At 42.4% G+C, this 15213-nt stretch overlaps 1 protein-coding gene across 2 annotated transcripts in view; it reads left to right on the top strand.

The window, feature by feature from the left end:
• The first annotated feature begins 4347 nt into the window (after window positions 1-4347).
• The window catches only part of si:ch211-250c4.5 (trichohyalin), a 27910-nt gene continuing 17044 nt past the window's right edge, over window positions 4348-15213 (top strand). For both annotated transcript variants that reach the window (XM_051923460.1, XM_028795983.2), the window contains exons 1-2: window positions 4348-4391; window positions 13814-13869. In XM_051923460.1, coding sequence (XP_051779420.1) covers window positions 4367-4391; window positions 13814-13869 — 81 coding nt within the window. In that variant the 5' untranslated portion in view covers window positions 4348-4366. The remainder of the gene's footprint in view (window positions 4392-13813; window positions 13870-15213) is intronic.

Raw genomic sequence — 15213 nt, 5'->3', positions numbered from 1 at the left:
CAGACCCAAGTAACACTTTATTTTAAATGTCAAACTAAGTTGAATTCAATTGTTCTCTTGTTCGCTAGCTAAGAGGAGTTAAGGAACACGCCTGAAGCTGCCGAGTGAGTGAGGAGAGACCCCATGGGTGTTTCTTGGATTCGCGCAAATAAATCAGTAAAACAAGCGAACTCTGATACACAGCGAAATGAAGAGAAGACGCAAATTACAGAAATAATACCCGATCTAAATCTGTTAAGTAGTTCTGTTATGAAAAGCAGACAGACATACAGACATTGGATTTTATACAGTATATTATATATTAGTAAACCTTCAAAATAATGTGCAGTTAAAGTCTCAACAGCATTCTCAGCATTTCTGGAGCTTAGCAGAGCCAGACAACTAGAAGAATCTTCACCAAGCAGCTCTGAAAATATCTGCTTTGTTTGGGTCTCCATACCTCTGTGAGTCTGACCTGAATGTCATGAAATCAAAGTTCAGAACACAACTGACAGATGAACATTGAAATGACTCCATAAGAGTGAACCTAAGGGGCTCCACTTTCCTCACAGTGGTAGTGCTGCTGCTTTGCAGTAAGGAGACTGTGGAGGATTGTGGGTTCACCTCCCGGTTCCTCCCTGTGTGGATAGCTCTTTGAGTACTGAGGAAAGCGCTATATAAATGTAATGAATTATTATTATTATTATTATTATTATCCACTCCACCACACACCTGCCTCTCTTGTTGACTCCATGCAGTGCCAGTCACCTGACTAACTAAAAAACACGTCACACATGCGACTGGACATGTGAATAAAGTGACACAGTGACATGTGACAAAATGACAAATGAAGAAGTCATATCGGTGTACTTGGAATTGCAGTGTTTTGTTTTGACAGCATTCATGTTCTAATTCAATAGTGTGAGATACACTAGAAAACGCATACAGTCATACAAAATGCACTTGCAGGTGAATTAAATATTTTTGTGATGTTTTAATGCAAAATGTGAGTTGTGGACACCAACATTTTGTAAATGTTCAAGCTTATTCAGTTTGTTTAGGTTCAAGTAAGCTATGAGAAGAAACATGAGTAGCTCTCGGCCATTTTCATTTTGTAAAAGTAGCTCACCCCCGGCTGTAAAACATGGAGGTAACTGCACTGCCTGCACTGGGACAGAATCCTGGGATGAGTTTCACTTCAGAAAGGCCGTAAAACAAATCAGTGCGATGTTCACACCATATAACATCACAAGGTTGCCAGTTTCAGTTGCATCTGCGATTCACCACGCGACCCTAACAGGGTCAATCCACAGGCCTCACACTAAAAACATGCAAATAACTCCACGGCCCCCCGCCGCTATATGAAGTGACAGCAGTGCAGATCTCATCTCCCCCCTTTAGTAGGTTGTTGCAGCTGCCTGAGCTCACACTGCAGAAACAGAGAGAAGTTAAAGTCAGTCTGCAGGTCTCCTCGGCTCGTCGTTTACTCCAGAAAGGCACCACATCAAGTCACGAGACCACCGCTTGAGGCTTCTCCTGTGACTCCCTCCGTTTAACTCTGATGAAGTCAGATCGTATAACGGCGGTCATATGAAAAAGGACAGCGTGACGGCAAGGGGACTCCCCACCGGTGACATTCAGACACTGCAACAAAGTAGGGGGGCTTGAAGTGTGTGACAAAGGCGCTATATCAGTGCCAACCCGACACAGACAGACACAGGAGGCACACTTATAAAACAATTAATTATTTATTTTCTTCGTCTGTGGGCTACGTCTTCCCTGTACTCACAGACACGACACAAATCAAATCGTCTTCTTTCCTCCACTCCTTCTCCTGACTCCTTTTGTAGCCCACCCAGAAGTGCTCCAGATGCTTGATGACTTCATTTCCAGCAGCACTTCTGGGTGTGGTGGAAGGACTGACCATAAGGGCTCAGCAAGTCCAGTTGCAGCACCCCCTGGCGGCACCTGCAGATCCCAACAGGGCTGCACCAAACTCCAACTCCCATGAAGCCCTGCGGAAGACCAAGGCACCGCTGCAGCCCAGGAGGGTTTCCATGTAGCGTCCCGGAGGAGGTAACGTACCCCTGGTCGTCACAGCGTGGAGGCGTCCCAGCCAGGCAAGGGCCCCAGCTGCACACTACAAGTGATAAAAGGTTTTCAAGGGAGTCTCAGGGGGCCAAGTGGGGGGTTTAAAGGGATAAAAGGGTTTCAGGGGAACACTAACTATACGAGAGAGCTCTGTACCTGCCAACACTCCTCCTTTTCTTGCCATTAAAGCTGCCATCCCGTGTCCAGCTCCGCGTCAGATGGGTCATCGAATGCCACAACTCCGCTTTGGACTCCAATCTCACCTGCCAAAGACACAGGAGGTCCTCCTCCGAGGCGAACTCAGGAGTTCTTTGCTTGCGGTGCTTGACCCAGCATACTTGAGAAGCTTATGGGTCACCCAAACCCTCTTCTGAGGAGTGTGGCCCTCCATGGTGGCCTAAGGTGCCAGTGCCTCTCTCGCTGGGCTAATACCTTGAGACATTTCTGCAACATCCCACTGCCACCCTGGAGGTTCCCCAGAAGACCAGACCTTCAGGTTTTGTCCTTTGAGAACACATTGTAGTCCTGACCAGATTCACATATCCGTCAGCTGGCATCCTGTCTGGGGAAAGTTCCAGATGACTTCCAAGACTGGACGAGCGTCTCCTTAGAATGTCTCCTGACGTCCAGCTTGCCTCCACAGAAACAATTTCAGCGTGTGCCTGTGATGGCTCGGACTCCCAGTAAGTCGGGGGTCAGTTGCTGCTTCCAGGACCGGCTGAATTCTGAATTAGAGTAGGCCGCCGATTTGAGAAAGCTGTGCACCGTGGCCCTCAGGTAGTTGCTGGGCCGTGTGAGTTGAGTTTGACCCCATCGGGCCATTCACATCGTGACCGTGATGTCATTGCAAACAGACAACGTCCTTCTGCACCAGCAAAGTTAACGATGAAAGGCGCTATATAATGTTGTGTAGAAAACCTAGCAGGATGGGCACTGCAGTGAGCACTCTTCTGGAGCTCAGGAGTCCACTTATATTCTTTCAATATATTTTGCTTTTCCCCTTTTCACTCATTTTTCTTTAAAGCTTTTAATATACAGGAGCAGACATGGGTGCAAATAACAATGTTTGCTAAAAAGCTTGTAAAGCACCACATGCACACCAGAAAAAGAGGCGGGCATATACAAGAGCCTTGAGCATGGGCAAGGCGCTATATAAATAAAATATTATTATTACTATATTGATTTCTATTCATCCATCCATTTTGTATCTCACTTCATCCTGAGCAGGGTCATGTGGGGAAGGTTTTTTGTGATCAACACACTAGTTGTCCATAAACAATAGATAAATAAATTTTAAAAAGCTGTGCTGAATGCTCCTGGGTTGACACAAAATGGGCAAAACCAACCTGCCTTCTAACACACGGGGGCCATGGTAAGTAGGGAAGCCAATAGCCTCAGGCAGAAACATTGGGTGGAATGAAAGCGAGTGACCACCAGAGGGCGCTCCACATGTGCATTAGGTTCACTAAACTGGCCTCAGGATTGGCACACCTCGTCCAGAATTGATCAGCTGACCTGATTAAACAAGATGGACACACAGTGGGTGGTTGGACTGTACGGTGCAAGGCTTTATCCAGATTGGGGCTCCTTGCAGGTGCCTTCATCTCACCTCCTCCCACTGACCCCCTGTGGCTCTCATGTGGATGAACAGCTATGAAAATAAATGGACAGCCCTGAAAGGCACTACTGTATATAAAACAGGGTTTCAGTTGTCATATACTGGTACCTCCTGCAGGATGGATGGCTGTCAGACTCCCTATGGCCCGGATTTGGATGAGCAAGCGTGAGGCTGAAAGGACAGTCTTACTGATTGCTTTGTATGCCACCATGCACCAGGCTCGACTAACTGAAAATGTAATGGTAGCCTCTGTACGACAGATTCCTGTTGCTGAGAGATTCCCAGTGTCACCAACTTGGATGAACACATGTACAATTAAGTGACGGGTCATTGTTCATTTTAAAAGACAAAGAATTCCTCCTACCACATGGAAGATTTTTTTTTGTTTGCATTCATTGTGAAAGATGCTATAAATTTATTTGAGATGCAATGGTACCAGGACAGCTCCCTTACTTGGGCTAATTGCTGCCCTCATTTTGGTTTCAGAAAGAAAGAAAGAGCAGTCAGGTGCCCAGGACCCTAAGGGGTGGCCAAGATGTGCTTACTGCTCGTGGTTTCTCACTAGCGTTCTCATCTGAATCTCCTTTTTTATTCTAGGGCAGTGAGTTGTTGGACGGTTTTCAACTCAAGAGACTAACGACTTGGCAGGCACAACGGTGGACACCTCAACGCCAGGCCATGACATCTGAAGACTGGCGGCCAGGTGAGCCATACGACTGCCCAAAAGCAATGCAGTTTTACTTAAAGGGAGATTTTTATATTTACACGTCAACTCTCGTTATAGTGAATACCGAAGTAATGACATTTTTTTAGTTGGACCGAACAATTGTTCATACAATATCATGTACAATGAATTTTCTTTTAACAAAATTTCAGTATAACAAAGTTTTTTTCAATCATAACTGGCCATCGAAGATAATAATGTGATGCAAAAAAAACACTTTTCGCCGAGTCTTGGGAAGCCTGCAACAGGCCGTCTCTTTCTTGTTAGACCAAAAGAAAGCGAGAGTCTGTTGTAAAAATCCCAGTCTCTGGCAGTCGCTGCAATTCTGCGAATTCTGAGTCCGCGCTCCACCGAGCAGCCGCATGGGTAGCTGTCAGGGCCGGATTTTCCTATAGGCTAACTAGGCTTCAGCCTAGGGCCTTAAGATCAAGAGGGGCCTACATTCAAATTGTTAGCAACATTTTATTATCTCTCATGTAATTTACAAACTTAAAAATGGAAGGTGAAAGGGCCTCATAAGTGGAATAGCCTAGGGCCTCTTTTCATATAAATCCGGCCCTGGTAGCTGTGGCGTGTGCGTTGGTAAAATACTGTTCAAGAAAAAAAGGGAGAAACGACATCAGTTTAAAAATGTAAAGTAAAAAAAAGATTCTGGATTATTTATCGTCCAGCACTGATGTCCCGTAAAGTGTTTAAAAAAAAAAAAAGGATGTTGAAAATGGGATCATGAATAATAACTGCTAAAACACTGACCCTCTATAAAAAAATGATGTGTCATTTACAAATAAAATATTTTTTTGCAGTTGAAGAGGTGCTGCTTTTTTATATTTTCCCCATTTATTATATTAATATAAATATTGTGAGGTTTCTGAACTCTGAACCCCCCCCCATCCGGGCCAACAGGACAACATGCCGAATAGCGTCCCGAAGTGTGGTTGCCGCATCTGTGGAAGACACAGCACTGCAGTGGAGCAGCAAATTCGAGCCGATCACGGTCGCGCTGTAAGTGTGTATAATATTTATATTATATAAAATATATAAATAATAATATATAATGTAAATATAAAATAGCAGTGCTTCTTAAAGATTCCACCTCTCTATGAAACGCATAGGGCCTATAAAAAGTATTCACCCCTTGGATGTTTTCACATTTGATTGCTATACAACACTGAATCACCGTGGATTTAATTTGACTTTTTTGATACTGATGAACAGAAAAAGACTTTTTAATGTCAAAGTGAAAACAGGTCTCTGCAAAGTGATTTAAATGAATTACAATTATAAAAGACAAAATAAAGGACAGCGTAAGTTTTCACCCCTTTTAAGATGACATTTATTTTTATTTATATATATATTATATACTAGACAAAGCCCATTTTGATAATGTAAGATAAAATGGGCGTGAGTGGAATAGTATAATATATAATATAATAAGTATAAGCACCACAAACCTGATATAAGTGTATTGAATGAATGCGTAATTAGGTCTCGAGCTGTAGTTGAAATCGCCTTTCAGGCCTCTAGAGCTTTAATCGAAGTCGCCTTTCTCTTTGAATTTTTGCGGCTGTAAATCCGCCGCCTGCCGCGATGTCGGTCTCGTAAGGTTTTTCGGGCAGCAGCGCAGAAGGCAACTGTGCATTCGGCTTCAGACGGACGTGAGTGAGGAGACTGGCGAATTATGTATTAAGATATACACACACCCACCCACACACACAAGGTGTGACAATTTAACTTCCATAATGCACCTTTAAAAAATATACATGTGGAAGTGTACACTTGGGGCTACTGTCACTTTCAAAGTACTCCCCTTGTGCATCTCTACTCTGATTTAAACGGCATTCCTATTTCTGGAAGCAGGCCTGGAACTCATTTTCAATACGTATTAAGGTCCATCATTGTTGTCTTTGGCTGTCCGCTTTTGGGGCCATCCATCACATCTTCTCGCCCATCTTTGAACCCCTTATGCCACTCAGACACACTCGACTTTTTCATAGCATCCTCAACATATGCCACTTGCAACAGTTGTAACGTTTCAGTAGCGCATTTGCCGATTTTCACACAAAATAGAATTTTAACACTCGTATGTTGCTCTAATTTTCGATCCCCCATTTTTATGCCAAATTGTACACGCAGATATCTATTATCATCCCAATAGCTAACTAACAACTGGCTCTGTCAGCTTGCAATTTACGCATGTATTAGTTCAAACACGAATACTCGTGTGATTGATACGGGTGACACTAGTGACATTATATGGCCATTCCCACACATATACATATACAGTTAGGTCCATAAATATTTGGACAGGGACAGCTTTTTTCTAATTTTGGTTCTGCACAGCACCACAATGAATTTTAAATGAAACTACTCAGATGCAGTTGAAGTGCAGACTTTCAGCTTTAATTCAGTGGGGTGAACAAAACTAAAGCATTTTTTGAACACAATCCCTTCATTTCAGGGGCTCAAAAGTAATTGGACAAATTAAATAACTGGAAATAAAATGTTCATTTCTAATACTTGGTTGAAAACCCTTTGCTGGCAATGACAGCCTGAAGTCTTGAACTCATGGACATCACCAGATGCTGGGTTTCCTCCTTTTTAATGCTCTGCCAGGCCTTTACTGCAGCGGCTTTCAGTTGCTGTTTGTTTGTGGGCCTTTCTGTCTGAAGTTTAGTCTTCAACAAGTGAAATGCATGCTCAACTGGGTTAAGATCAGGTGACTGACTTGGCCATTCAAGAATTTTCCACTTCTTTGCTTTAATAAACTCCTGGGTTGCTTTGGCTGTATGTTTTGGGTCATTGTCCATCTGTATCATGAAACGCCGCCCCATCAATTTGACTGCATTTAGCTGGATTTGAGCAGACAGTACGTCTCTGAACACCTCAGAATTCATTCGGCTGCTTCTGTCCTGTGTCACATCAACAATAAACACTAGTGTCCCAGTGCCACTGGCAACCATGCACGCCCAAGCCATCACACTGCCTCCACCGTGTTTTACAGATGATGTGGTGTGCTTTGGATAATGAGCTTCTCCATACTTTTTTCTTGCCATCATTCTGGTAGAGGTTGATCTTGGTTTCATCTGTCCAAAGAATGTTTTTCCAGAACTGTACTGGCTTTATTAGATGTTCTTTAGCAAAGTCCAATCTAGCCTTTCTATTCTTGAGGCTTATGAGTGGTTGCACCTTGCAGTGCACCCTCTGTATTTACTTTCATGCAGTCTTCTCTTTATGGTAGACTTGGATATCGATAAGCCTAACCCCTGGAGAGTGTTGTTCACTTGGTTGGCTGTTGTGAAGGGGTTTCTCTTCACCATGGATATGATTCTGCAATCATCCACCACTGTTGTCTTCCGTGGACGTCCAGGCCTTTTTGCGTTGCTGAGTTCACCAGTGCTTGCTCTCTTTCTCAGGATGTACCAAACTGTAGATTTTGCCACTCGTAATATTGTAGCAATTTCTCAGATGGGTTTTTTTTGTTTTCGCAGCTTAAGGATGGCTTCTTTCACCTGCATGGAGAGCTCCTTTGACCGCATGTTGTCTGTTCACAGCAAAATCTTCCACATGCAAGCACCACACCTCAAATCAACTCCAGGCCTTTTATCTGCTTAATTGATAAGGACATAACGACGGACTTGACCACACCTGTCCATGAAATAGCCTTTGAGTCAATTGTCCAATTACTTTTGAGCCCCTGAAATGAAGGGATTGTGTTAAAAATGCTTTAGTTGCCTCACATTTTTATGCAATCGTTTTGTTCACCCAACTGAATTGAAGCTGAAAGTCTGCACTTCAACTGCATCTGAGTTGTTTCATTTAAAATTCATTGTGGTAATGTACAAAAACAAAATTAGAAAACAGTTGTCTCTGTCCAAATATTTATGGACCTAACTGTATATTATATATATATATATATATATATATATACACACACACACAACAAGCTGTGTACGCCCAGGGTCCTAGAAACTACTAAAATTGTCAGAAAAAAAAATTGAAATGCAGAGATGTCAGATAATTGAAAGGAACAACTCTGGGTGTCTCTCTCCTAGGAGGATTCGTTTTGCTGATGTGCTCACATCGCTTGTGTATTAGCAGCAGGAGGAAAAGTAAAAGGGATACCAAAAGGCCGATCTTAGTGGCTAAGCGACTTTGTTTTTCTCCTGAGGTTTCGTTTTGTTGATGTGCTCACCTCACTTGTGTTATTAGCCGCTAAGCGAGTTTTCTGTTTCCTTGGCGGTGGAGTCCTTACCCCGACTCCTCCTCTCACTTCCAGGCCGGACAGACAGACACACACACTTCCACACGTAGACGTTTATATATAAGATATATATTTTATTTCTGTTGAAACATCACAAAGGTTCATAGAGAGAAGGCCCATTTGTGATGTTGGGCATGAGCAGCCACAGCTCACTGCGGGATATTCTGTTGTTACATTTGCCTCAGCGTTGCTTCCTCTTTTTAGACTAAATCAGATAATGGGGTGAGGGGGTGCTTTTTGAGTGGCTGGTGGGCTTTGAGCTGAATAGCACTGATCTGACCAGATGACCTGAATGAGTTGAATGCCCATGGTGACTACGTGAATTCTTCTACTGTGGGGATGCAGCAGAATACCAGACATGGCAGTGAAGAAGTGACTGCCCAGTAACTTGACGTGTATCAGTGACCCAAATTGGTTCCGATATTCATCATGGCACTGAAAGTGGAGACATGCTATATGATGGCTTAACATGCAAATAACAATTTAATTGTACTCAACCCATGTGACAACTACCCCAGACAATTGGGGGTCTTCTGGTCCATACTGAGCACCATTTTAAATATCCACTGACTGTGGACCCTTGGATTTAGTAATTGGGAGGACCTCCCTTAGTCCCAAACGTTTCCAGAGCTGCTGATCAGAACTGCACACCAGTGGGAGTTTCAGAGCACTCTGCCATACCACACTGGTTCAGTTCTTTGTTGAGTCTGGGACTCCTAACCACAGCATCTCAGCTGGGTTGGCTGGACTCTGTCTTGGCCATTCCGTTGTTGATTTACTCCTGTGTTTCACCATCCAAATTTATATTAAGCTTCGGCTGATGGACCACTACCCCGAGATTCTCCCTTTCAATTTGATGCCATTTTGAGTTTTTTGTTCTCATTATAACAGCCAGCTGCCCAAACCACACCACTCCCTCCATTGTGCCAAGTGTATATACAGTGCCCTTCATTATTATTTTTGTGACAAAGACATTTTTCCTTGATTTCCCCCTCTGTTCCACTTTAAAATTACAAATCAAACAATTCAGACTTGTGATTAAAGTGCACATAGCAGACTTTCATTTAAGGGGACTTGCATGCATTTCGGTGACACCATGACAATACTTCTTCTACATGGTTCCCCGCTCCCCCATTTCAGGACACCATAATGTTTGGGACAGTTGGGGGTCACAGGTGTTTGCGATTCCACAGGTGGGTTTCATTGCTTCATAAAGACACCTCGGCTTGTCTCTACCCTTTGAAGTCTGTAGTCGCCATTGTTCAACATGAGGACAAGAGCTGCACCAGTGAAAGTCAAAGAAGCCATTATGAGGCTGAAAACTAAGAATAAAACCATTAGAGACATCCATAAAACCTTAGGATGACCAGTCCACCTCATCTGTTAAATATGCTGGTGGGGGTGTTATGGCTTGGGCACATATGGCTGCCACAGGTACTGGCACACCTCTCTGCATTGATGATGGCAGTTTGCACAGTGAACTCTGAGGTGACTAGAAACATCAGAATAGAAACTGCCTCTTCTGTGTGTCAGTTTAATCATCCGCTATAGAAACTCCAGGGTTATCAAAAACAGCAGCGTCTCTTACCTCAGATCATTCTTTTAAAAGATTAACACGACATTCAGGTATCCCAACTTTATAACTAAATGGGACAGGCCCCCCAAAACAAGCAGGAGCTTCAGATGGCTGAACTGGAGGCTTGGCAGGGCATCACATCACCAGAGAAGACCCTCAGCACCTGATGATGTCTACGAATCACAGACTTCAAGCAGTCATTGCATGGCAGGGGATATGTGACAAAGGACTAAATGTGACAACGGCTTTAATAGACCTGCCATCGCTGAGTCCCAGACATTATGGTGCTTTGAAATGGGGGGACCGTGGAGAGAAAAAGTGCTGTGACCGAAATGTATGCAAATCCCCTTAAATGAAAGTCTGCCATGTGCTCTTTTAATCACGATGTCTGAATTGTTTGATTTGTAATTTTAAACTGTGGCGCAGAGGGAGAAATCAAGGAAAAAATGGGTGTTTGTCCCAAACGGGCACACTTTATATATAAAGGTCACGTATCGGGCTCAGAGTTGCACAAATTAAAGTAAAAACACTTCAATGAATGCACTTCTTTATTCTTGAAGTTGTGGAAACAGTCAAAAGAAAAGTCAAACTTGAATTCTTTTGAAACTTAATTAAATCCATTTGTGATTTCCTGAGATGAAAAGAATTCAAAGATGTCCCCCTGCAGAGTGCTGTCCCCTTTGCAGATGGGGTGGTGCTACATAACGCACTCGATGAGGCAATAACCTCAGGTGGATAAAAGCCGATTGCATCAGGCACTCAGTCACACACAAAGGTTTTTATTACCATGAGAAATGAAACTGTGTGTGTGTGTGTGTGTGTGAGTGTGTGTGAGTGTGAAAGCACCTGATCCGGCCTTTGTTTGATTAGTGCCGGTGTGAAAGTGCGTTCCCCTCTGTAACCAAACCGGCTATTGAAAGTAAAGTGCCACGTTTACTGCTAACCTCACTGCTGTCCCCCTCATTTTCATTCACTTGTTTAGAAACACTACCCACAAATCAAGAAAGGACGACTGTGCTAACCTATTGTTTACCAGGACGGAGCTGAACAGAGAAATTAAAAAGCTGCAATTGAATCAATCGTCATGTCTTTTTTGTGTCTGGTTACCAAGCACATTAAAATGGTTTTACAATGTAAACTTGGGACCACCAAAGATAATAACTAAGGGCTTCAACTGCCCCTTTCACTGCCAGACATTCCTTTTCAATACTGAAATAATTACATTCTCTTTGCAACAATTTGCGGCTTAAATACATAATGGGATGTTCCTGATCACCAACAGCCTGAGATAACCCCAAAGTAGATGCACTGGCATCCATCTGCAAAATAAAATCTTGAAAGAATTACAGGTTGCGGAAGAGAGGGTAAGAGGAAAGGGCTTTTAAAAAAAAAAATCTGTAGTAGCTTTTCCACCAAACACTGTAATTCATACGACTTTCTTCTAGACCAGTTAAAGGGGCAGCACAATCAGAAAAATGCACTTTATCTCACCTGTAATTGTCGGCCACTCCTAAGAAAGCACACACCTGCTTCTGCATTTCCATTGCCTTTTTCCTCTGTGGTTTGATTAGACCTTTCCCTCCATAGAAAATCCAAGGCAGTGAGTTTCAGACATACCAGCTGGCAATTCGAAGAAAGCAAATTTAAGCGTTAATTCAAAGAAATGTAACTTACCGCCAGAATGACTGTCAAAATGAGAATCCCACTCATTGCTAAAAGTTAAACTTTGTCACCAAGATATGCACTGGAATACTCAGAATGAGGATGTAAGATGTGTTCAGTCATATGTTGAAATGTCAGGGAGGACCATCAAGCCCAAACGGGAGCCTTAAAAATTCAAAGAAACCATCTAGCAGACGGATGTCGAACTCTGGTCCTGGAGGGCCGCAGTGGCTGTAGGTTTTCATTCTAACCATCTTCTTAATTACTGACCAGTTTTTGCTGCTAATTAACTTCCTTTGCCTTAATTTGACTCAGGCCCCTTTGTTGTTTCTTTTTCATTAATTAATCAACCAAACAATAATGAGACACAAAAACAAGCCATCACATGACCAGCTCATCGAGCCCATCACACAATATCTGAAAATAAAGAAAAGTGAAGGTCTCAGCAAGGTTGATCTCTCAGGTCACCAAAACATTTTGACAGTGTTCTTAGATAAAACAGAAAATCAACAGTTTTGGAAATATCTGCTGTGGCAGAAGGAGAGCAGCAACAAGCCATGGAATTAAATAACAAGTTTAACAGCAAGAATCAGTTTCTTGGTTAATTGGTGTTTGAAGCCCCAGTTTAGCTGGTCATCTGTTGGCTCGTTTCACGTCTCATTTCTGTTTGGCTGTCATTTAATGAAGAAAATCAATTCAGAGCACTGAATCCTCAAAAACAGGACTATTAAAATGAAGGGAAAAAGAATTTAAATTAGCAGTGAAAACTTGTCACTGATTACGAGAAGGGTTAGAATGAAAACCTGTAGCCACTGTGACACTCCAGGCCTGGAGATTGACACCCCTGATCTAACAGGTGGAAAATCTAGTTGTGAGAAAACTACATTCCTCAAGAGGCACCTGCCAATATCCTTTAGTTCGATCCAAGGTTCAGACATACGATGCTTCACACAATTTTTCCCAACAACTCATCTACACAGGGCTTTGGGTATGCATCAAGTTTACCAACTTTATTCAAACATCTAACAATGTGTACAGAACTGTGTGGTTTTGCCTGGCTTTGGGACTAATACAACTGGACTACGCCCTTCATGTTTGCTTTCACTCATTATGTCCAATTCTAGCTTTTGTTTAACCTCTTTACGTACTGATAAAATTCAGATGTGTTCCTGAAGCTAGAAGAGTTAACACCAAGCTCCATTATTATTTTATGCTCTGCTAAATTCATGGTCCCAGGTTAGGCTTAAAACACATCATAGTTGTCTCATGGATTAGTCAGGCTAACTGACATTTCTGTGCATCAGTTTAATGTTCCCCTATAGAAACTCCAGGGATATCAAAAACTGTAATGTCTCTTTCAAACCATGTCATTCTTTAAAAAGATTAAATGTAGGGGCGTATGATATTTGGGTGTCCCCAACTTTATAACTCCCAGTGTTTATCCATTCCTCAATAATGGTAGGCACTTGCTAAAAATTTGTGAGGATCAGTCTAAACAAGTACATGGCTCATTTATGAAATGTACAGACTCTTTTTTAAAAAAAAAAAAAAATCGTACAGACATTTTGTGGCACCTGCTCACATTGCAATCAAGGATATTTTAGACATTTTGTCTTGCAAACTAGTGACTTGGTTAGCTAATTTAAACTAGCGAACATGCGCATGACTGTCCTCCCACTCCTCTTTTAAAGCATCTAACAGTAGTTTGACAGATTTGGAAAAAAAAAACAAAAAACTAGACTTTATCCAAAAATCAAGCATTGATGCACCTTTGTAATCAAGTCTCAGTCTCTTTGGTGGTCATTGCTGCCCAGGTAGCTGACGCACCCTGAGGATCCAGGCCCTCATACACGGCTGAGGCACTTCACAGTTTTCTGAAGATCTCACGCTCTTCTCTTTCAGACAGTCCCATCCAGGCTGTGATGGAGCAGCAGGCCGAGGCTCAGACAGTCATCAAGGTGAGTTGGCGCAGGAGCTTAAAGCCTTTAAATCTTCACATGGAGTGTGCAGCAGGCACCCTGCACTACAAGCCATGGCCACTGGAGGGCAGGAGCATCCTCAACGTGTTAAATGCAGTTGACGTTTAGGCCTCTGGTGGAAAGAAAGAGCACTTTTCAGATTTCAATGGGTTTGTTGTTTTTGGTGAAAGTGATGAGGTGGTGCCACTGATAGGCAATGGACTATTGGATGTTCTGGTTTTTGCACACTGGATTTCAGTGTCAGCTGATCTTACCTTTTAAAAGGATATGGGATTTTTTCTGTATCCAAATCTGTAAAAACTTAGTGTCCAGTGGCCAAATTCTGAGTTTGTCATTACCTCCATCATAAAAAGTGAGAATGAGCATCTATGCAAAACGTCTTGAAGTTAACCAGCATACAGGTATATTGGATGCCATAGTTAGAAATGTTTTATATAGTGCCTTTCAATGTAGCACACTCTTCATAGAAAACACTACAACAACTGTACAACTGCAGCCATTCAACAAGCACTGCCATTGAGTAGTTTACGTAATAAATACACTGTATATAGTGCCTTGCATACCCATCACTTTGCCTCTGTCTATGTAAGAAATTTTATACCAGAGGCAGAGGAGTTGAAAAACTACAAAGAGAAGCATGGCCTCGGCCAGGGTCCACCGCACACTTCTCATTCTTCTTCTCCATTTACAAAACACGGCTGTTAACTGCTGTACTGTTGTAGGGTTAGAGGAATTTACCAAGTTCATTATTGTTATGATTTAAAGTGTGAGGCCTCTGAAAGACTCACGATCAGGCCTCACATCAAGCAACCAGCTCCAAAACTCCACAGCCTACACAGGCCTAAATTGGGGTCTCAAAATATACTTGAATGTCCCAAAAATATCAAAAGTTACCTTCACGGGAAAGAGTAAACTGTACAAATCTGTGTTTTAAAGACAAGGCAAATGATTATCTTTATAAATAAAGATAGTTGTAAGCCACAAAAGATGTACAAGAAGACATAAAAGGCAGGGAAAAGGATTCACCTAAAAATCCAATCTCAGAGAAAAACAAGTCCCAATATGTAATACAAAATTTAAAAACCAACAATAGACGCAGTAAATCAATGCTCACAGATGTCCTCCAAGAACTTTAGTGAACCTCTGCTGGGACCTTCTCTTCCATCTCAATATAAAAGCAGGAGGTGGTCTTAGCAGCCATGACATCAGGGTGGCCCTGCCTCCCAAGGTTCCACTCACAAAGTACAAGGAATGTAGGAATTAATAATGATATAAATACCAAACAGTAACTGAATATTTAAAATACACAAAAACATGAAAAAA

This window comes from Erpetoichthys calabaricus, chromosome 2, assembly GCF_900747795.2.
Source record: "Erpetoichthys calabaricus chromosome 2, fErpCal1.3, whole genome shotgun sequence".
Lineage (NCBI taxonomy): Eukaryota > Metazoa > Chordata > Cladistia > Polypteriformes > Polypteridae > Erpetoichthys > Erpetoichthys calabaricus.
Note: the sequence above shows the minus strand (reverse complement) of the source record. Positions and strands in the feature narration are given on the sequence as shown.